General features: G+C 38.9%; 1 protein-coding gene across 3 annotated transcripts in view; it reads right to left on the bottom strand.

Moving 5' to 3' along the window:
* Nucleotides 1–24194, bottom strand: part of AMPH (amphiphysin) — a 248808-nt gene that overhangs the window by 36245 nt on the left and 188369 nt on the right. The window contains exons 13-18 of one of the 3 annotated variants that reach the window (XM_011944511.1): nt 17895–18011; nt 14141–14164; nt 12111–12134; nt 11318–11839; nt 9221–9253; nt 4719–4775 (exon numbers count right to left, since the gene is read on the bottom strand). In XM_011944511.1, the coding sequence (XP_011799901.1) occupies nt 4719–4775; nt 9221–9253; nt 11318–11839; nt 12111–12134; nt 14141–14164; nt 17895–18011 (777 nt within the window). Of the gene's footprint in view, nt 1–175; nt 302–4718; nt 4776–9220; nt 9254–11317; nt 11840–12110; nt 12135–14140; nt 14165–17894; nt 18012–24194 lie in introns of all 3 variants that reach the window. The other 2 variants (XM_011944512.1, XM_011944514.1) reach the window with 2 other exon arrangements.

Raw genomic sequence — 24194 nt, 5'->3', positions numbered from 1 at the left:
GTCATTAAAAAATGAAAGAGAACAGGAATGAAGGCTTTTTGAACCCGGGAGCTACAACAGATATGAAGCATGTTTGGCCCAAGTGAGGCAAAGATGAGAATGATGCATAGGGTCATGAGATGAGCATGGCTGTGGCAGTGAGGCAGATCGAGGGTGAGAGGGAGGTAGCGCTCACCACTGCCTCCTCCACTGGCTCCTCAGCCCGAGTGTCCATTCCAAGGTCCAGCCCAACGGCAGGTGTGACAGCAGCCAGGGGCTCCTCTGCTTTTGGCTCTGTGGGCGGAGCCTGTTCAGATTCAGCCTTGGAGTGTTTGTTTTGAGGGTTAGAGGAAAAAGATTCAACAGGTAAATAGATAACATTACAGAATACTGGACAATTAAGATTTTCTTTGTCATCCCACAGGCAACTAGCTTCATGAAATCCGTGCTGAAGAAAAGCCCCCCGTTTGGCATCATGGGCTTTTAGAGAACGGAAAAGACTAGAAATAAAATCTTATTAAACTTCTGCTTTACCATCATCAAGACTGTCATTTCCCTTGAAGTCAGGGAAGACTTACCGTTTTACCTACCCATTTTACTTACTTGCAACATCTTGAATACCGACTTACCTATGATAGCTATAAAAGGTTCTGCTATTTTCCAGAGAGAGACAGAAAGAGAGAGAGAGAGAGAGAGAGAGAGAGAATTCTAGGAGGACCCACAATTATTTGCCAGTGGGAAGGAGTAAGGAAGAAGTCGCAGGGCACACAGTTCCAGGGCCTTTCAGTTTTATGAAGATGCATTGCACCAAAAAAATCAAAGAGTCATTCTAATAGTCCGGCTAAAATGCATTCATTTGACCCAACAGGTCACCACGATGCTAGTGTTCCACTTCCAAGGCTGGGAGGAACAGAACCAGCTACCTGGCTATTCGCTACCACAATCATAGATACTTTACTGCCTTGTTGTAAATTCCTGTTCAGTTCCTTGTTCCCTTTCTCCCTCCAACAAAATCCTTAGTAATGCATTTACTTCATATAATAGTTGTTTAAAGAACCACAGGGCAGTATTCTCCATGTGGTTCAATTACACCCCCTGAATTGTGTAGGCGGGGTGAAGTCTTTTTGTCCCAATACAACACATAAACATCATCCTGATTTCAATCACATATATGCTAAATCAGGCTTCTGACATCTCTTAGATCAAGGCCTTTTTAGTTTTAAAATTAGCAATATCAACTAACAACAAGCCATTAAAAGCACCACAGCCAATGCATGTCACCACAACTACGGAAAATATTCCTTCTTTTTCCATTCTTATTAATATAAATAAACATATTTATCTAGCATGATTCTTTCACTAAATGAATGGCCATTAGAGGGCTCATAAGATCCTTTTCTATCATCAGAACACTTAAACTGTAAAAAAAAGTTGAAAAGTGATTTCCCAGTGGAGTAAGAAGTCTCTAATCAATGCTGTGATTGGAGAAATCAGCAACTTCTATCCAACTCACCATAAGCAATCAAAACCCACCTCTATTTGTCCTGTACATTTCTCTGAGTCAGTGCACATGGCAAGTTCCCCAGAGAAGTGATGGAAAAGTTATGCTGAGGTAATACAAAATGAATACGAGTAGCCTAGTGTTGGACAAACACACAAACTATTTGTCTCATGTCTCCCACCAAATCATTCCATTTTTATGCATGCCAGGATCACACGACCATTCTTTTCAAAGGACATAATCAATTCAAAGGACTGGTAGACAGGTGTATAGACATTTGATTTTTTATGGGCTTTTTTAAGATTTAAGAGGTGGCCTGACATAATTTTTAGGAAAGAATGAGATAAAATTCACACTAATATGCTCTCAGGAGTCCTTTATGGAAAAATACTTCACTTTTATTGTTCGAAAAGAATTATCTTCATAATGGAACAAGTTTTCATAACAGCAAACAGATACTGTAAGTGCTCAGGGAATGATCTTACCATTTAGGAAATCAAGGTGATTTGCTATGACAGCCTGGTATCAAATAACCTTCACAATGAAGGATAAAAGGGTAATTTGAGAAAACACCAAGAAATCCACAAGTAGATGCTGTTCACTGCAAGCTGAGTCTATGCTATGGAAGAAGTAAGATCGAAGCCAGATGAGAAGCCAAGAGATGTTTTAAAACATGAGTCAAAGAAATGTATCATCATATATTTTACAAAATGCAAAGATATCTTAAAATGCAAAAAATATTTGCATCAGAGTCTAGGTTTCTTAGAAGTCTCAAGAAATTCTGACATTTTTATAAGGCAAGAATAAATAGCTAGGGTGATTTTATAAATGAGTCTAATTGCATTTGCTTGTTGAAATTTGACAGCGCAACTGTGGTCTAGTATAAAGAGAACACAGGATTGCTTATGTCCCCACAAGTCACAAGATGTTTCACATACGACAATAACACATGAAATTTCACAATATGGCATTACAACTTAACCTAAATTCCAGGAGGATAGTATAACTCACTAAATGATGAGTAACAGTGAAGCCTGGTTATATACAAAATCAGTTACCTAAATTTAGAAATAGAAGCCACCTTTCTTTTCCAAGATAATGCAAAATTATAAGTATTTTGTCAAGAAAGAGGGAAAAACTAAGAAAAAATGTGAGCAACCTCTTGTGGAGAGATTCAATATAGTCCTGTGGGAATTGTGCCCTACCGTTAACATTTTTTTCTACAAGATGTCTCCCTTGAGAGATATTGCAAATGGGTTGATCCCCTGCCACACCTATTTTGGAGTGCTGAGAATGATTTCCTATTGTTTGTTTCAGTAGCAGTCATTACACATTCAGGGAAGAGGTGCATCCTTTACAGAGATTGGTGGCAGTAGATACCACAATGGTTTAACTCTGAGGACCATAAACCAATTCTTCCTTTAGAATAAAATAAGGAGTATAGCCTTGCAGCACCTTTTCTGGTATCCTTTGTGATAAGATGAAAGGCGGGTCAACATGGAGGAAGAGGAGATGGGTTGGGAGAGCAGGGGCAGAAGTCTAGTCACATCCAATGTGGACTTGTGTTCAGTTTCTCCAATCCTGAGAGAGCTAATTTAGTGAGAACTGCAGAGGGCTTCAGAGGCAGCTCTGAGCTCTGAGCAAGAGTTGCTGATTCAAAAGGGTTTAAACCTGTACTCAAAAGATGTCCTGCGGGGCTGTATGATGCAGACTGGGAGATGTACAGCTGATTATCAACTTCACCTCCTACTTCACTCAGAATAGGCAAGAGCCAAACACTGGGAAGTTCTCTTGCTCCTGGGAAGATCGTGTACAGTCAGGACTCACTGGGAGACATCGGTTCACTGTGATTTCCTAGATCAGAGGGCAGGGCCAATGTTAGCAGCATTTGCAATGCTGAACAAGACAAAGCAAAGTTCCCCATGGAAAGAAGGGGCAAGATGTCTGCTTCAGAGAATACATACAAAGAGAAGAGAAAGACAAGCATGGAAGCTCCTAGGACCAGCCAGGGATGATATGGAAAGGCTCACCGAAACTTAAAAACCACTGAATTCTAGACCTGAATCTTTTGCATCAGTGTAGTAGGTGTGAGTTTAATTATAACCAATTGCCTTTCCTTTTTATACTGGTATTTCTCCATTTCTCATAAACCATTCATGGTTGATAATTAAAAATTCCATTCTCCATCTCCATCACCCAGCTGGAGAATCACCAACGAACATGAAGAATGAGTTTCACTGGCTCCATGACTAACACAAGTATAATTTGTATTTGAAACATTTAAATATTTATTTGCAGGCCAGAGAGACTCTGCCTTTCAGCTGGTTGTCCAAAAGACAAAAGCGTGACAATCTATTGACAAGGTATGAGAGATACACCTGCCTTTGCAAATATATCAAACCAGGCTCGAAGACAAACCCTCCAGAACAGAATTCCTTACTTAAAAATAAAATCGTTTTAAAAAATTCATTCTATTTAATCTTAATTCCAAGCATCCAATATGAAAGGCAGAAGCTGGGATAAGTATGCACTACTCCCATGAGAAAACCATAGTGCTACAAATAACCCTCATGACCTAGTCCTCAAAGAGCCCAAATCCTCTGAAGTGTAGCAATGACGTGCTCAAAAGTGACATCTCTTAAGGTTTCTTCATTCATCTTTACTAGTAAGCTTTAAGCTGTTGCTAAAAATGTTTTCCATCATAACTGCAACACTGATCTTTTAAGAATCTCCTCTAACACCAGGAGTAACTATTTCTATTTCTTACTCATCCTCTAACTAAGCTTTCGTCTCTCCTCTCATTTCGTATTAAATTAGGAATCACAACTCTACTATGCATTACTGCTTGCTACCTCTCACAGAGTGGAGGGATGAGATGAGAAATGCGGTAGTTTCAGGTTCAAGAAACAAACAAGGATTTCTTTTGAAACATGGATTCTTGAGGCAATTTCACTTTAAATACTGGAGCCTAAGTTATATTCATATGGAAACATACATGTCCTTAACGGATTCACTGTGTTCTGCTGAGGTTCATAATTAGGAGACTGGTTTTTGCTGGAATGACTGTGCCTGTGTGAATAGAAATAACCAAATGCAAAGTCACACTGAGGTTTTACAGACACGTTCTCTCCTGTCTTCTAGAAATGTACAGGATCCAGAAACCACATTCTGGATATTCAAACTCTAGATGCAGTGATAACTAACAACTTCCCGAGAGCACAAACCCAGATCAACTTACCAAGTTGCAGATCATACTCTGGTCTGTCTGCATTGCGAATAATGAAGTATCCTGGGGCTGAAAATCAAGGATAAAAATAGAAGATGTTTTTAAAAGATGTTTAAATTAGCTACCATCAATTCTCTCTCTCTCTCTCTCTCTATACACACACACACACACACACACACACACATATAGATAGATTCTATTTGTTTTTTTTTTTTTTTGAGAAAGGGTATAGTGGTATGATCATGCTCACTGCATTCTCCACCTCTCTGGGCTCAGGTGATCCACCTCAGCCTCCTGAGTAGCTAGAAGTACAGGTGCACATCACCACGCCTGGTTAATTTTTGTATTTTTTTTGTATAGACAGGGTTTCATCATGTTGCCCGAGCTGGTCTTGAATTTCTTGGCTCAAGCAATCTGCCAGCTTGGCCTCCCAGAGTGCTAGGATTAGAGATGGCAGCCACCATGCCTGGCCTCAATAAACGTTATTTTAAACATGTTAAAGTCCTCTTTTATTTTAAATCATTAAGTCAAAACATGCAAAAGTAAGTTTTAATAATAGTTATTCTAAATATAAGTCTCTGCTAGCAGAATACTACAAGAGTCATTAAACAGAGGCCACTGGCTTCAGGGGCATCTTTAGTCCACAGCTTCTCCTCTGGCTGTTGATACCAAATCAGAAGTTAGTGGTTGAAGTTCCAAAATTTAAACTTTTTAAATGTTGTGAATTCAATCTCACTGTATTACTTAAGTGTTCCTTCTAATGGGTTATGTATGAGCCACATGTTAAAATTTCATAAAATATGTTCATTGACCTAAACAAATCAAGCTGGAGGAAATCTAAAGGAAAATTAACCTCTAAAGGAAACTTCATCTCTCATTACATTGGTAGCCAGACTTGCATCCTCCAAACAGGAGATCCAATTGCCTTTCCTGGGAAATCTGCTAGCTCAAGGGAAAAAACAAAACGCCTGAAGAAATGACATCCAGGGGATGCCTAACAGAAAAGATGAGCCAGTGACTTTTGGATGAAGATGGTGTTTTGAACACATACAGTTACCTCTGTTACCTCCTGAATCCAAACTAAACAACAATAAAGGGATTTTTTTTTTAAAGGCATAAGCCTGTAAGAATGAAAAGAATGAGAAGAAAGACAGAAACAACAAAATGTTGAAATTGGAAAGCAGATGAAAGAGCAGTAACTTGGTGGATCAGAGAAATCTGTATCCTAAGGTGATGTTAGAAATGCTGAAAATCAGTCTGATTTGTTCCTTAGAATTCCCAGTGATGAAGAATTAGAAGCATAAAGAGCCACAGGAAACAGGAGTGAGGGCAGTGGTAACAACAGAAGAATAGTAAAAAGCCTATTACAAAGTCATCAGACCTCAAGATATTCTTACCTACTAAGAACACTAAGCAACATCCTTACCTACCCTAGCAGAAGACTTGAGATTAATTATATAGAGGCTGAAACAGGGTCCCTGGACTGGGGAACACACAGGCACATCAGGAAGGTAGAAGCACTGAGTATTTACATAATAAATACTGAGACCATGCACCCCTCTCACCATTCTGCTCCCATTTTTTCCCCAATCACCTCCATTACACTAGTAGTCAGACCTGAACTTTGCAGGCAGGAGACAAAATAAATCTTCCTTGGAAAATCTGGCCAGCCCAAATGAAAAAAAAAAAATGCCTAAAGAATCTGACCTCAGTGGCTCCCCAAAAGAAAAGATGAGCCAGAAAGTCCTGCAACAATGCCCACAGTCAATGAACTCTATCTACCTGTACAAATTTCCAGTCAGCTTTTCAGATTCCCACTTTCAAATATGAGTATTCAGTCAAGATCACCGAACATTTGATAAGTCTCAAATATAAAAGAGAGAAATGGAATAGAAAGGATTAAGCAAGTGGAAGAAACAAAGACTTTGCAAAAGAAAAAAATCAAAATTGATTATTAGTGTCTTCAGAGATATAATGCAAGAGAATCATTCATGACACAAGAAGAAGATGCTGTTGGAAAATAAATATGCAGTAAATAAAAAGTGTTGTTGGAAATTGAAAAAATTATAGCGGTGAAAAACCTGTTAGAATAGTTGGCAAACAGAGAAAGTAGAGAAAGACAACAGAGAAAAGGAAACAGCAAAGAAAAAATAATAGAATACTAGTCAGGAAGTTAACATATGAAAAAGAGAAGTGTTACGGAATGAGAGAACAAAGGAAAAAAAAAAAGATAAAGCCATGATTAATTTTTTACAATTCTCCCAAATCAAAACCCATAAATTTTGAGATTAAAAAGGCTTATACAGTGGATGAAAAGAGACTCAGACCATAGCCCATCATTGAAACATTTCAGAAACACTGAAGTAAAAAGAAGATGCTACAAAGTTCCACAGAGAAAGAGAGAAAAGGAAGATGAAAGAGGTAGGAGGAGGGAGAGAGAGAGAAAGAATGAGGAGTGGGAAGAAGGTTTCTTACAAAATATCAAGAATCAAAATTACAGTTGCTTGAAGGCAACACTAGGTGGTAGGATTGAGTGGAGTGATGGCTTTAAAATTCTAAGGGAAAATGATTTACAGCTTCGAATATAATACCCAAACTAGCAGTCCATTATATTAATATATACATAGGACATGTTCAGATGTGTAAGGTCACAAATATTCACTTTCCGTGTACACTTTTTTCAGAAAGCTACTGGAGGTTGTGCTCCACCCAAGTGAATGATTAAACCACAAATAAGGAAACTTGCATCAGAAAACAGTGGAAGGACAGGAGAGAGAGATGAAGGTAGCTCCCATGATCAACAGGACGGAAGAGGCAGAGAACAGCTCTGCAGCAAGTCACAGTCATAGGGTACCAGGTTCAGACCAGAGCAGCCCAGGAGGCCAGATAGGCAATTTCTTCAAGAAGGTGAAACTGATCGAATGTCTAATGTTTTCAGCAAAATAGGAGATTTATATAACTACAGAGTATGGGGTTGAATATGCGATAAGTACCTAGAAAACTAAGCAGATCAACCAACAGGCAAATAAATAAGACCCACAATTATAACCACAAAGGAAAACAAAAAGTTGGCATGAAACAAAATGTGAACTTCATGACTTGGCTGCTAATAGCATTTTCATCACTGTTACATTACCACAGGTTGCCCGGATGGCTCTAATGGAACTCTATCAGAGGAAGGGCAGGAAGCAGAAGAGGGGGCGAATTGGGTGGGTAGGAGGTGGAAAATACTTTAAGTCTTCGCCTTCCGGAGGGATGAGTCAATAGATAATACTTTAGAAATCAAAAAGCAGCATTATAAGAAACCCATGCACACATATAGGGCAGAAACAGAGAATTTGTTGAAGGAAGTGAAATTATTCACCTCTAAGAAACAGGAAATGAAGGGAGTGTATGATGGTCTGAAGTTTTAAAATAAAAGCCCTTATAAAAGTTGTTACTTTTAAAATTATGTGCATTCGTAACTCTGATAGAAATACAAACCTGAAAAGAATGAGAAATTGATGACAATGCCTATGATAACCTTTCAAAAGAATTATCTGAAGATGGAAGAGATGCATTAACATCTCTCTTTGTGTTTGTGTGCATCTGTATTTGGATGTGGGAATATCAGTGGGTTTTTATCTTTTTATAGGTAACATGGAAAAATAATGAAACCTTTAAATAGAGAATTCTATTTATGAATATATTATGAATATGTATTTAGAGAATTCTAAGTGCTAAATTATTAGAAACTGTTCACATCTGACATTCTGAGACAAAGCAGGCATCACAGACGAGCCTGTTTGAGGTCTCCATTGAAGAGATTGTCAGAACTGATCCAGACGCCTGAGAGCCACGTGGCCAGCCTTTTACATATGTTACACCTGCCTACCTGTTGGGACATACACATACACTGTCCTAATGGGACAGTTCATCTTGTGGTTTCTCTTTCACAGACTCCCAAGGAAAATACTGCCTTATTGGACACAACCAGCATATGGTTTCTGATCTTCCAACAGCTCCTTCCTGGAGCACTGCTGAAGAGGCAAGGCTCTGTGCAGTGTGGTTCCTATAGGAATCTCTACAAGGAAGCTCCTAAAACCCTCTCACATTTTCTAAAGATCCATCTCATTAGTTCAAAACAATCCTAGCTCTTCTTTAGAACAGCTGAATCCAGTGGATCTCTCAGATCAGAACAACTTCTCATTTCTAGTAGAGGAATCAGTAGAAGGTAGAAGACCATGGTATAGCTAATCATATTAATAAAAGCTAACCTAAAGTCAGGGAGAACTTAGTGTGTGCTAGCCTGCTGGGCTAAACACTCTGTTGCATATCTCATTTAATCTTCACAATAATCATATATTGTTGCTACTATTCTGTTTCCATTACTCAGTTTGTAAGTAGTGGGGTCCAATTTTGTGCTGACATTCTTAATCATTATGCTATATTAGTGGCACAGAGAACCAAACCACATTGAAAAACATGTGCATCATGCCCAGCAGATGGATCTTGTAAGAAAATAGATTCCTTACCTGTGTGAATCCATTAAATGAACCACCAGAAGCCTAAACAGAAACGAAAATCAGATTGTGTTATTTTTTTATTACCATTTTTGTAGGACCAGTAAATATCCAGTAGACAAGTTGGAAAGTAAAGACTACCACAAGTTTTAAAATCATACAAAAGGTTGCTGTGCATGAAATAACTTAGGAAATGCAAAAGGCCACACTGCATGATTTTAAATAGGCTGACAAAAAAAGAAAGGTTAATTTTACAATGATTGCTGCTGCATTACTGCTTGGTGCCGACCCAAACCCACTTTCTCTATGAGAAGATGATTCCGGAAAAAGGCCACTAGGAGTTATGTTGCTTGTTTTCAGGCCATTGATAGAATCTGGAAGAAGCTTTTCCAGTGTTTCTACAATGCATCATTTTGATGAACAGCAATTATGATATTTTACAGTTTCAGTGGGCCTGGGTTGAAACATTTCATGTGTTCTTATTGGAGCAGAACCATTTTAGGAACAGTAAATTAGTCTGTGCTGCTCTTGGTTTAGCACATTTTTAGTTCCTGCATAGTAAAAGTGAAAGTAGGGAGAAATCAACTCAGAAAATGAGATGGTAACATAGACTCTCATTAATTCCCAACACAATCATTCTGCTTTGTGTGTGTGTGTGCCTATGTTGTTGGGTTTTTTGTTGTTGTTGATGCTGCTGCATTTTTTTTTTTTTTTTTTGGTCAACCTATTTGTGTTTGGTTTGCACAGATTTCAAGACGTACATGACAATCTGTTAGAGAGATTAGGCCTCCTAGAAGATAGTGATGGATAATGAAGTAGGTGAGAGACATGAGGAAAAACAGAACCTACAGAAGTTTTTGGCTAGTCTATGCTACAGACCAGGGTAAGTACCTCGTCTTTGTCAGCCTCTATTTCTTGGTACAACAATCCATATCTCTGGTTAGCAATTTCATCTTCAGATAAATCTGAGTTGTTGATGTCCTGGTCTCGGGAACTAGCAGAACTCTCAGTGCTAGCATTCCGGGAGGTCCCCAAAATCAATGGTCTTGCTATCTCCTGGCTTTGTTCCCAGCAGCTAGCAATGGCTTGTTTCCTACATACACCTGCTAGTAAGTCCACCTCCAGTTCTTCCTTGTGCTCAACTACATCTAAATGTGTCCAGCTATTATCTAAGCCTTCTGTATCTCTGATAGGCCCATGGTTAATAGAATCCAGACAACTGGCAAATCCACTTGCTTGGTCATCTGGTATACCAGAGAATTCTGTTATATCCAAATTATTCAATGCTGAATCCAAGCTTGGTTGCCAGATTTGACCTGGATCTGTTCCCCAAGAGTCTATCTCTGCGATTCTTGGCAAGTTAACAGTATGACTACAGTTCTCAGTTACTGTTCTTTCAGACCCTTCTATTAGTGAACTTTCTGCCTTACATGAACATAAACCTCTTCTGTTTGCATCACTTCCCAGAGAATAATTAAGGTCAGTCCTAGACTGAGCTTCTACTTCAAGTTTTATTGATAAAACAGCCTGATTTTTATCCCTGTCACCTACAAAAGCATTTAACACAGTCTCACACTGAGTTTCTTCAGCATCTGTACTGTCTTGTGCTGGGTAATATATCATATCATGGTTAGGAGTGTCTACTGCATTTTTCTTTATGTCTTTTCTAGTGAAATCCCATCCCTCAGGGCTGCCATCTTTAATATTAGATACAGAGTAGGTCTGGAGAGATAGATTCAAGATATCTGGGTGATTGGCAGGTTTGGCTCCAAAGCCTTCTATCATCTCACAATTTTTGATTACCTTTTGAATTCCATCATGTAGCCCTTGGTCTCTGTCACTAAGTTCTTTTGCCATATCTCCTCTTTCCATGTCCTTTTCTAATAGGTCAGTTTTCTCAAAATAATTTTCATTGGTGTTTGTACTTTCCTTATACCCTGCTCTTACACCTTTTCTAGTTTCCACTTCATTAATTTTTAAGGTCTTATGCACTTCCTTTCCTATGGTATTAAGAAGATCTACCACTCTGTTTCCTGTCCTTTCACATGCTTTCTCTTCAAATTCCTCTGTACCTTCTAGTGTCTTGATATCAATAGCTCCAGTGTCTACCTTTTGACACGTCTCCACACCTGCCCACAGAGAATCTTCTATCTTCTGTTTCTCTTCCTCTTCATCTGACTTCTTCACATCTTCATGACTTTCTTTGAACAGGCCAGCTGTGTCCATGGCTGGCATGTCTGAGTCAAGTGGGTCATACGGCTGCTTCATCTCCACACAAGGAGCAAAGGTAACTCCAACCTCGGGTGCAGGCTTTGGGGGCAGTTGTTCATTTCCACCTGGAAAGGCTGGCCCCGGGGCATGCTCACCCTGTTCAGCTACAGTGGGCCAGTCAGCAGATGAAAGCAGCCTGGTGGATAATCTTATGGCTTGCTCTGCTTCGGAGAGACATGCAGAGTCTTCTCCAAACCCACCTGAGGTAATTTCCTGGCTGACCCTGTCTGTACTAGTGTCAGGGCCCCAAGTAAATGCACCTATATCATTTTGAGATCTTTGAATTTCTTCGGCCAACCCACTGTCTGGAGTTTCCTCCATGATCAGGTTACACAAGGAAAGACTTTCTGAAGAGTCAGTCTTTAAAGTATGCAGAAGAGCAAAGGAAAAAAAAACAAAAACAAAAACAAAAGATGAAACAGATCATGGTAAGATTTGATGAGAAACACAAAGCTCTTCAGGCAGGTAGCACTAGTAAAACCAAATTGGAAAGTGATTACATTCATTGGCTTAAGGTTTAAATCTATGACTAGCAATGCCATGGGGAAACAGTTCATTCTAGAAAATATACTATGTATGTAATGCATATCAAATACCAAAAAAATCCAGAATGTTCTGGATATTTACCTACCGGCTGTACCAAATCAGCGCTTGTCTGTATAGGTAAAGAAAATGGCAACAATAAGGCAAGAGAAGAAAATTCACTAACACAAAAAAATCCTATGCTGTCTAGAGTCAACATTCTGCCGAAGGCTATAGCTTTTACTGGCCTAGGAACAAATTTTACAACTTGTTTTGTGATGGGAATGATTTTTGTTCCAAAATTGTTTAAGACCACTGTAGAAAAGGTACAACTAAAACCCAAAGAAAGCCTCTGTCATTTTCTAGCATCAACAAGGATGTTTTATGGCTAGTACATGACTTCTGCTTTAGCAGACTCTGAAATGTAAAGTTTCAAACACATAAGCAAGTTTGAGAACATGGGAATAAGATCAAGCACTAGAGGTCAAGAAATTACACAGTAGCACACACTCTGACACAGTATCAGAAGAAAATACTCCCCAAACTCATCCTATACTTGGCTCTGTCTTTGAGGTGGATGTTTAGATGGAGAATGGTCTGATATTAACCAGTCTGACTGCCTGGAGAGTTCTCTTGATGTCATTCCTCCAAATTAGCAGCAATTTTCTCCACATAACAAAAAAATCTTGCAAAGTTGAGATGATTAATAGCTGTGAGCAATTATGTTCAGAAAGTTGTTGTTTTGCATTCTTGTTATTGGTACCATTCCTAGCAAGTTTGTCCTCTGAAATGTTCAAAAGCTGTTTCTAGACGATACCTTCACCCTCTCCATACCCTCCCAGCTAGGGAAGGAAAATGTGTTACAGTTTCACTAAAGATATAAATATTGGAATAACAAAAAAGCATTGTCTTTTTAATCTCCAAGAAAATTAACACAGAGTTGAAGTTAGAATTCAAATGACTTGAGCATCAATCCATGCATGCCTTTTTGTGAATATATGAGTAAAACTTTTCACTAGAAAAGATATAACTTAGTCATTGGTGGTTTCAATCAACATTTTTAATCTCTCTTCTTGAGCACCTTCCTTGATGATCCAAGGATCTTAAAGACTGCAGTATAAGCCCTGCAACTGCAGAAAGAAGCGACAGACATCTTTTTGTTTTAAAGGGAGAAAGAAAGTGGCAAAGTCAATCCAGAAGTGGCATTGCCCAGGAATAGCTAGATCTATCAAACTTTCCTTTTTTTGTCTCACTATAAAAGAAGAAAACATACAAGTTAAGTTGGGTTCTTAAGACCACATCACCAGGCCTTTTCTAAAACAAAGACCCTGCTACAAGGGATATGAGGCTGTAGAGGTGTGTGACCAGTCAGCTAATTTCACAGCACCAATGAGACCACCACAAAGCTCTGTTTGTGACACTTTCCCAAGTCTAAATTATGGAGTAGTTATCCTTACACATCAGATTAGCTGAATAAACATCAATAATAATATCTACCTTTTATTGACACATACCAGATACCAGGCTACATACTCTACAATTATCTTATTTAAACCTCACACAGCCTTCTGAGGTAGGCATTGTTACCCTTATTTTACAAATGAGAAAAAATGATGCTTAGAGAGTTTTAGAAATTGCCCAAAGTCTCAAGGTTATAAGTAGAAGAGTTTGGACTAAAATCTAGGGCCATCTGGCTGTAAAGCTCAAGTTTTTATTAACTCAAGCTGCATTAAATATAATAATTTTTAAAAAATGATTCCATGTGCTAAGTAGCCCATCTCTCCCATTTTCTCATTCACACTTTCCTTGTCTTCTATTTAAGTGTGTATGTCCTTCACTACAATAGCTCCTTTTGCCATCAACCACCACAGAAAGAAACAAAGGGCCAATTTATTGACCATTATTCAAATTATTGACCATTATTCATCTAGGAATCTGGTCCACTGTACTCTTCCTTCACCATCATCTTCAGGTTCTCATAATGCTCAAGACTTTCAGTGGCCTAATGACCATCCTAGGGGACTACATCATCATTAAATTGTATGAGTCTTCTTTCTGTTGCAAATGAAATAAAATATAACAAGGTTTCCAAATTTCTGGGGATCAAGATACATGAAAACAGAGTTATTAGTGACTTACCGTCCATAGGTCCCAGGGCAATGTCTGAAAGCAAATAAACAAAAATATTGTTAGTTATACAAATCCAAAACATAAAAAAATGCTGACGTGACAAAAGTTCTTGAAATTATAAGCATTTTTAAAGCATTTTGTACAGCACTGTCCAACAGAATTTTTTTGGTGATGGAAATGATCCATATCTGTACTTATCCAGTATGGTAGCCCCGGTCACATGTGGCTATTGAGCACTTGAAATGTGCTAGGGTAACAAAAGCACATTTTAAATTTTACATTATTTTATTATACTTAATATAAGCTTGAATGGCATTTAGCTTTGGATAGCACAGGTCTAATCAATCTCACCCTTCACTATGTGAGTAGAAAACTATATCTGAAACATGAATGAGGTTAGTTTAATACACACACACACACACACACCTCATTAAAATGAACTAAACAAGGTATCCAAATTTTAGAGCTTATCACATTTTTGAGGAAACGCAGGCCCTAATCACTGCTAATGCTATTTCCTTCCCATCTCATTCGAGAGGATATAGGATGACCAGTTTGATGGTAAATGAGCCCCAGAAAAATAGTTCTTCAATATGTTAAATTAGATGATAACACACTGCTCAATGAATTGGTAATCATACAAATTGGCAGAGCACCCCCTAAGACATGAATGAATTACACTTACTACTGCTATTTTAATTATAAAGCTTATGAATCCTGGGGAGTGAGGCCAGATGGTTCAAATGACTTCCACTATGGGTGAGGGGAGTAGGGAAGATTTCTCTTTCTTATTTCCTTTATGATTGAGAATTGCAGGTAAAGCCACATCCCATTATGCCCATGTCTTTGTGATTAGAATGGATCCATGTTTATGTACTTATTTTGAATCACTAAATGTGAACAGCAAACTAGAGAGCCTGGCATTCCCACCTTAAAAATATGATGGTTTCCAGTTGAGATTGCAGAGGCCTCATTTGGGTTCTGTATTATAGAAAGCAGGCCCTGAGTTCTAACTGATATCCACCCACCTGGTTGGGACCCATTCTAACCGCTCTGCACTGCCCGCCTTGCCTCTATCTCCATGCAGCCTGCCTGGTCTCTTGCTTAGCATCTTCTTGTAGGACGACTAAGACAGGAGACAACAGCTCCATGGAAAGCCACAATTTTCTGTACATGGATCTAATATATGTTTTCTGATTATCTAGATGATTCGCATTTCATTGCTTCATAGCTCCTTAAGAATCAAAGATCATAAAAGCTAGTACATGTCTCTGCATCATGCACACATCAGCAGTATTTTCTTTAAAAGGAAGGCAGGAAATGTGAAATGTCATGTTTATCAATCCTCAGGATCATGAAAGGATGCGTTAGTGTGCACAGATACTGCAGAGATCACAAGATGAGGTGTTCTGCTAGCAGCAAGAACATCACTTGAAAACATGGGGTCAGGTGATGAGTAAAGGAGGTCATTTTGAGTGAAGAGGAAAGAAACCAAGCAGACCTAACAGTGCCGTGCTTTGTTTGTCATTCAGTCAAGACTTTTGTTCTTAGCAAGAGAGGAGAGGTATGATCAAAGCTGGATTGTAGGACAACTATAGTGTAATGACTCAGTTATGGCCACCAGGAGCCTAGAGGGTTTTGTTACCTGGCCCTGAGGAAGAGCACAGGGACACACACAGCTTGCCCTCGCTGCGGTGATGTATGTCCTTCAGAACTAAGATTTTGAAGATTAAACCAAGGTCATTTTTGTTTAATTTTGAAGAATCTCTTAGTCATGAGGCCACACACAGTTTCATGATTTATGGATTATGTAATCATGAATTAACATGAAAGAGGTTTCTCTCCTGATTCAAACTTGTAGACAGAAATGCTATGAAATCTCACCCACTAATCATTCCAGCATCCACTGCAGAAACTTTGCTTCTGCCACAAAAGAAGTGAAGCATGGGCCAGGCATGGTGGCTCACGCCTGTAATCCCAGCACTTTGGGAGGCCAAGGCAGGTGGACCACGAGGTCAGGAGATCGAGACCATCCTGGCAAACATGGTGAAAACCCATCTCTACTAAAAATACAAAAAATTAGCCAGGTGTGGTGGTGGACACCTGTAGTCCCAGCTACTCAGGAGGCTGAGGCAGGAGAATGACGTGAACCCAAGAGGCAAAGCTTCCAGTGAGCCAAGATCGCATGGCTGCACTCCAGCCTGGGTGATAGAGTAAGACTCTGCCTCAAAAAAAAAAAAAAAGCACGGAGAGTAAGGCAGAGAAAATCCCGTGAATTCTGCCGGCTGTCTATACAATGAAAGAGCTCTGAGAAGGAAGTATATTCAATTATATGTACATTCACTTTGTACTTTTCTTGGTCACCAAAGTGGAATCCTCAAACTTGCTGACAATACTTCTCAAAATATTGTTTTAGAGAACATTCCAATGAATATTAAGAAAAGTGTAGTTAACATAAATTTCTGTGTTCAAACAAATTTGGGAAACTCTAAGTTAAACAAACATAAACAGTTTTTTTTAACTGCAGAACTTTTCAGTCTTTAGTATTCTCAGTCTTTAATATTCATAATGCACATCATGAATCTTCTAGAAGAGAGTTAATACAGGAGGCTTCCTGGAACATTCACCTAAGAGATTTATTTTTTTTTTTGTACAGCATCTTTAAAGCTAGTGTCTAGACTATTAATTTCCTACTTTATTAACACTTCAGACATTTATTGTTCATATTTTACAACAGGAAGGCCTTTAGAAGTCCAATCACATTCTAGAATAAAGCATGGAATAGACATAATCCTTATTTATTGGGGTTCATATTGAGCTATTTATTCCCTAGTAGTTTAGTGTGATATACCAAGAAGGCTTCAAGACCAGGGAATCAAGCTAGGTCTCAATTCCTAGGGTGAATGTTGCAATACTCTTCCACTAATTCATTTGAAGCACACTCTAGCAACTTTGGTTTTGCCTAAATTCAAATGTGGGGCTACAAACATTCGCAAAGTACTCATATAAACGGTTTCTGTTTTGTCAAATTTTGAGTTAACTTCCTTCTATTAGCATAGAGAGCTGTAAACTAACTATATTCCAGAGGACCTACCCACAGGTCATTACAGCATCTACCACCAGTATCCTCTGACAGAGAATGTAATGACAGTAACTATCAGAAAGGAAGAAATGTGGAGAGGGAGAGAGTGGTGAGCAAAAAGGCTTGGGGAAGGAAGGCAAATCTCCATCAAACCATAATCACGATCACAGGAGGGGAGCTTCTCCAATGTGGAGGATGAACACAGCATCATCAAGTTCAGAACTATCAACACTGAAAACGGCTTCTGCTGGGCCATGCTCTCATGGTCATTGCAAACACACCTTAACTTGCAAAGTATGAGGAAGGGAAGTAGAGAAAACAGCAAGAAGAGTAAACTCAAAGCCAAAAGAAAGAGCTTCATCCAGGGAATCTATAAAATGTATCCTGTAAACCTGAACAGTTCTGAGTGCAAAGTAGACACTGGTAGCAATTACTCTGGGAGAGAAAACAGGAATATATGGTTATGCCAGCTCTATGGGTAGAGAAAGCTGATGGCATGGGAGGCTTAGAATAACTGATATCAATAAGGTCCCCTTTCTACCCCTCTTTCCTATTAGGAAATATCTGTCAACCAAAAGTAAAAATAGATAGTAGTCATGAAAGATATAGGGATCATTGTTTACCACACTGAATTATTGAGGTTTATGAAATATCTCCAAACATCCAAAAAGCACCTGATACCTGAGACATGGGTGAGTGGGTTACTCCAGCAGAACCTGCAGGTGTCACCTCGGGCTTGAAAGGATCGAAGTCCAGATCCAGCAAAGTCTCCTCTTTCTTCACCTCAGGGACTTCGTTCTGTTAAAAAAAACAACAAAACAAAACAAAACATGTATTAGCTTGAATCTGATAAGACCATGATATAGCCCATGTACACTCTCTCTAATATTATTATTGGGTATCCCCAAAACACACTTTTATAATCATGGTGGCTCACCAATATGCGCCCAGTCACTCAGCTAAACACAGTGAGAAGGAAATAACTAACTCTGGCCAAGTATAACCTAAGTTGCCCTGGAATGTATTCCAGGCTCTAGCTCTTGTCCTTTGTCTAGCTCCAAGTCCAGTCAACAAAGAGAATGTTCCAAGGATGTATCCTAATGTACCAAGATGCAAGGAGTCTCTTCTGTCAGCTCAGAGAACTCAGATCAAGAAATTACAGATAACCCAATCGATAAAATGGGTCAAGATCTGGACTTACTACAGCAATACTGCTGATGTTCTTCTGGGAAGCTAAAATTTTAAAAAGAAGGTGCCACTGTGACCACATCCCAACTGCCTCCTTCCCTCATTGGCACCCTATCCCTTGATTTGGTAATCACTTGATCCAGTCTTCATCCATAGTATTGTTAGTTTCAATTGTGTATGTGTATGAGTGAGGGTGAATGGGAGGGAGAGAGGAGACAGCCATGCCTCCCAACATTTGCTGCAAAATGAGCTCCCATTAATAATATTTTTGAATTAGAAAGAAGGTAAGCCAAATAAGACACAGGACAAAAGTCCTGCTCTGATAATAAAAAAAAATCTATAATACTAAACATTATCATTTGTTCATTTATTTCTGGTATCATAACACATGAAAACAATGTGGGCTTGAAATCGGCATAACCCAGGCTTAAGTCACACAGTAAAGGGCCAGGCTAAGACAAAGTCCCATAAAGTATAACACAGAAAAGGGAGTTGGTGTCAGTTTCCATAAAATTTAAATTATATGTGTTTAGCATTCAATATAAAATTATTTAAAAAAAAAAACTCTGTTGCCTAGAAATTGAAATGTCAAACCAATGGGTAAAGTATTACATAAAAACAGATTTTTGGAGACAGATTTTTGAAGAACAGGAGTTATTTTAATTAATATTCATCACGGACACTAAAAACTGAGAAATGTATGAAACGTGAGGGCCAGACAAGTGGCTCACGCCTGTAATCCCAGCACTTTGGGAGGCCAAGGTGGGGGGATCAGGAGGTCAAGAGATCAAGACCATCCTGGCTAACATGGTGAAACCCTGTCTCTAGTAAAAATGCAAAAACAAAAAAAATAGAAAAGAAAAGACAAAAGAAAAATTAGTTGGGCATGGTGGTGCATGCCTATAGTCCCAGCTACTTGGGAGGCTAAGGCAGGAGAATCACTTGAACCTGGGAGGCGAATGTCGCAGTGAGCTGAGATCTTGCCACTGCATTCTAGCATGGGTGACGGACCGAGGCTCCATTCCCTCCCAAAAATAAAAAATAAATAAAGAAAGAACAGTGAAGTGGTATAACCTAAATACTTTCCTTAGCATATCCGTACTCATTGCAGAAGAAAGCTGCTAATACATCATGCTATTAGCCTTGTGTTTTCTATTTTGCAGCATAGTAACTCCCCATATATACTTTTAAAAAAATTTCACAAGGATAATGCTCTTCTGAGAGCTCTACTTTCTTTACTAATTGCAATCACAAAACTATCAACCGATTTCCTATTCAAAATCTGCATAAGCTTTGTTTTTCCCCAACTTTTATGTTGGTATAAATTATATATTTAAAATTTAGTAAATGTATTCTACTTGGAAGAACTTTACACATATGGACATTACCTCAAGTTAACAACACGCTTTGGTGCAGTCTAATGTTGACAACACTTTATTGCCTTTAAAGCATTTATCTTGCCATGTTCTCCAAACTGCATTGTACTTGCCTTTTCAAATATAATCCTTACAGAAAAATGAGGGAGAGATGGCAGCAATTCCCCATTTGGGAGAATGAATAGAATTGGCTGAATGGTGATCTGTTGTCATGGCCCCCAGCTGCCATGCAGCAGAGGTAAGACTGCAGTTGGTACCTCTGACTCCAAGGCCTGCCAGGCTGCCAATGATGCCCCAGACCCAAGTTTTTCAATTAGGAACCCCAAGAATCCGCAGAGGAATTCTCAAAGTTCTGCAAGTTCTCCATAAAATTTTAGGTCATGTGAATATATTCATTATTTCCCTTTAAGCCGAATGAATCCCCTTAAGGAAGCTCAAATGGGAATTTAGAGATGAAGGATGAAATGAGGCATCAGACTATAATGGGCTATGCTCAGACTTTGATTGAGATCAATCTGTGTTTATACCCCAATTTTACCACTTGCTAGCTGTCTCTCCCTGGCCAATTAATTGAGCTTTTTGGAGCCTCGGTTTCTTCGTGAATAAAATGGGATTAATAAGACCTAATAGGATTACCATGAGTAATAAAGACGATAAATGCATAGGTACATAATAGCTAGGAAATACTCAAAATGGAAATGGAAGCTAATGTCATTGATTACCATTAGCAACAATGCGTACATGTGATTATGGTTTGGCTCTGTGTCCCCACCCAAATGTCATCTCAAATTGTAATCCCCAGGAGTGAAGGGAGGGACCTGGTGGGAGGGGACTGGACCAAGGGGGTAGTTTCCCTGATGTTGTTCTCACAATAGTGAGTGAGTTCTTGTGAGAGGTGATGGTTTTAAAGTGTGGCACTTCCCCCCTTGCTGTCTCTCTCCTGCCACCGTTTAACCTTCTGCCTTTCACCTGCTTCCCTTTCACCTTCTGCCATGATTGAAAGTTTCTGGAGGCCTCCCCAGTCATGCGGAACTGTGAGTTAAATAAACCTTTTTCTTTATAAATGACCCAGTCTCAGGTAATTCTTTCTAGCAGTGTGAAAAGGGACTAACACAACATGTGAATACATAAAATTACTGTCATCAAATATCCATAATGCCAACTTCACTGCCTTCAAAATACGTAGCTGGTTTTTTCAGACTCAGCTTCTACTTAGCTTTGCCCTCTTAATCTTGAGAATTATCCCTTAAGGTATTCATGTCAAAGAATATTCTGGTAAAGCTACAAAAATAGCAAAAGCATTTTGCCTGCTTATGTAGTATTCTTTCTTAAAAGGGCAGGAATGTACTCACAACTCTGTCACTACATGTTGAAACACAGTAAAGTATAATTTTCCTTAACAAGACAAATGAATCCTGTACACCTTCATCACAATTAGAGTACATATGGTATGGTCTCAACATTCTTAGCTTTTTGGGAACTTGATCATGAGTACTGCTTTATCATCAGAAATCTACAAGGAGTGACTTAGAATGTGCTCCTAAGAAAGGAGACCAGCTGTGGAAACCACAGTGGGGAAAAATCTTCCAATAGGAAAATATTGCCAATTGTAATAATCTGTGCTATGTTTCATGAGGTGTCTTCTACTTGGGACATCTAAGTTTATTAGCAAGGTACTGGACCTCTTCCAGTGCAGATGTGCAATTTGAGCATAATCTGTATGCCTAGCCTTGCCACAGCTTCTTGATAGATGGATTTTACTTCCCCAACCCTTATGTGGGGTTGACCATATGTCATGCTTTAGCTAATGGATATTAGTTAATGTAATGCAAACAAAGGTTGGAAATGTGCTTTCATAGTTGGTTGGTTGGTTTGCATTCCTGCCATTCACCATGAAAAGTACAGCCTTGTGTAGCTGCTAGTCCGAAAAGAATGAGACACATGCAGCACATGTGGGCCAATCATAACGTAACTTTCTAATCAGTGTTAAAGACAAATTCATAAAAAGAACCAGAGAAAAGAAGACATTTCACTGACAGAGGAACAACATGAAGGTAGCAGTAGATTTCTCACCAGAAATAATGAAGCTAAAAGACAGTGAGGAAAGGGCTAAGAAAAAGAAACTGTCAACTTAGAATTCTATGCCTCTTGATAATACTTTTTAAAATAAAAATTCAATGAAGATTTTCAGACAAACAAAATCAGGAAGAACACATCACCCTTATATACACACTACAACTGATGTGAAAGATATCTTTTAGGCAAGGGAAAATGATAACAGAAATATGCGTCTACATAAAGGAGGAAAACCAGAAATACTAACTGCCTAGGTAACTATATGTGAGTTTTTATTATTTAAATCTTTTAAAAAGATAATTGGCTGCTTATACAAAAATCATAACAAAGTAATGTGAAGTTTATGATGTAGATAAAATAAAACCCATGAAAAAAATTGCACAAAAACAGAAGTGGGGAAATGAGAGTACATTATTATTAGATTTTTATATTGTACCTTAAATGACTTTATATAATTGAAAGTTAGACTGTGATAAATTAAAATGTATACCAAAACCCTAAAGTAACCACTAAAATGACAAAACAATGTTATAGCTAATAAGCAAATAAAGAAAATTAAAGATAATAATAAAAATGTTCAATTAATACAAAAGAAAGCAGAACAAGAAGGTTAAATGAGCAGGGAGAAAATGGAAAACAAGTGATCAATGTGCTAGAGTTAAACTTCATCAAATGAATAATAACCTTAAATGAAAATGGTCTAAATCATGCAATTAAAAGGCATAGATTATCTAATTATACAGAAAAGCAAGACCCAACTAGATACTGTACAGAAGAAACTAATTTGAAATATGTAGACACAAATAGGTTCAAAGTAAAAGGATATAAAGGATACACCATGCCAATCTAACAAAAAAAAGCTGTAATAATTACATTAACAATAAAAAAGTAGATTTCAAATCAAAGAATATTATCATGGATAAAGAGGATCATTGCCTAAACATTTATGCACTCAATTACACAGCTTCAACATAAAGCAAAAACCAAGAGAGCTGTAAAAAAAAAAAAAAAAAATTAAAAAGCACACACACTTTTATAGGAAAGACTTCAATGTTCCTCTTTCAATAATTGAAAGAACAAATGGAGAGAAAATGAGCAATGGTATAAAAGATTTAGATAACACTATGACTAAATTTGACCTAATTTATACTTATAACATCTGTCCAACAATAGCAGAATATAAATTCTTTTCAAGTGTACATGGAAATGTAACATGATAAGCAGTATTCTAAGACATTAAATAGGTCTCAACTAATTCTTTTTTAAAGGCCCTATCTGTGATTTTATTTCTAAAAACAAACAAACAAATGAACAATAAAACAAAATGGAACCTCTTTCTTGCACAGACACCAGAGACAATGCTAAAAAGTTCCCAGTATAACTTTACTATAAAGACATACATGGGGGTTCCAAGATGGCCGAATAGGAACAGCTCCAGTCTACAGGTCCCAGCGTGAGGACCGCAGAAGATGGGTGATTTCTGCATTTCCAACTGAGGTACCAGGTTCATCTCACTGGTGCTTGTGGGACAGTGGGTGCAGGACAGTGGGTGCAGCCAACCGAGCGTGAGCCGAAGCACGGCGAGGCATTGCCTTACCTGGGAAGCGCAAGGGGTCAGGGAATTCCCTTTCCTAACCAAGGGAAGCTGTGACAGATGGCACCTGGAAAATCAGGTCACTCCTAACCTAATACTGTGCTTTTCCAAATGGCACAGCAGGAGATTATATCCTGCGCCTGGCTCGGAGGGTCCCATGCCCATGGAGCCTCATTCATTGCTAGGACAGCAGTCTGAGATCAAACCGCAAGGTGGCAATGAGCCTAGGGGAGGGGCGCCCACCACTGCTGAGGCTTGAGTAGGTAAACAAAGTGGTCGGGTAGCTGGAACTGGGTGGAACCCAATGCAGCTCAAGGAGGCCTGCCTGCCTCTGTAGACTCTACCTCTGGGGGCAGGTCATAGCTGAACAAAAGGCAGCAGAAACCTCTGCAGACTTAAATGTCCCTGTCTGACAGCTTTGAAGAGAGTAGTGGTTCTCCCAGCATGGAGTTTGAGATCTGAGAACAGACAGACTGCCTCCTCAAGTGGGTCCCTGACCCCTGAGTAGCCTAACTGGGAGGCACCCCACAGTAGGGGCAGACTGACACCTCACATGGCTAGGTACCCCTCTGAGACGAAGCTTCCAGAGGAACGATCAGGCAGCAACATTTGCTGTTCAGCAATATTTGCTGTTGTGAGCCACTGCTGATACTCAGGCAAACGGTCTGGAGTGGACCTCCAGCAAACTCCAACAGACCTGCAGCTGAGGGTCCTGACTGTTAGAAGGAAAACTAACAAACAGAAAGG

Source organism: Colobus angolensis, unplaced genomic scaffold, assembly GCF_000951035.1.
Source record: "Colobus angolensis palliatus isolate OR3802 unplaced genomic scaffold, Cang.pa_1.0 Scaffold232, whole genome shotgun sequence".
NCBI lineage: Eukaryota > Metazoa > Chordata > Mammalia > Primates > Cercopithecidae > Colobus > Colobus angolensis.
The sequence above is the reverse complement of the archived record's forward strand: the minus strand, read 5'-3'. Positions and strand labels throughout refer to the sequence as shown.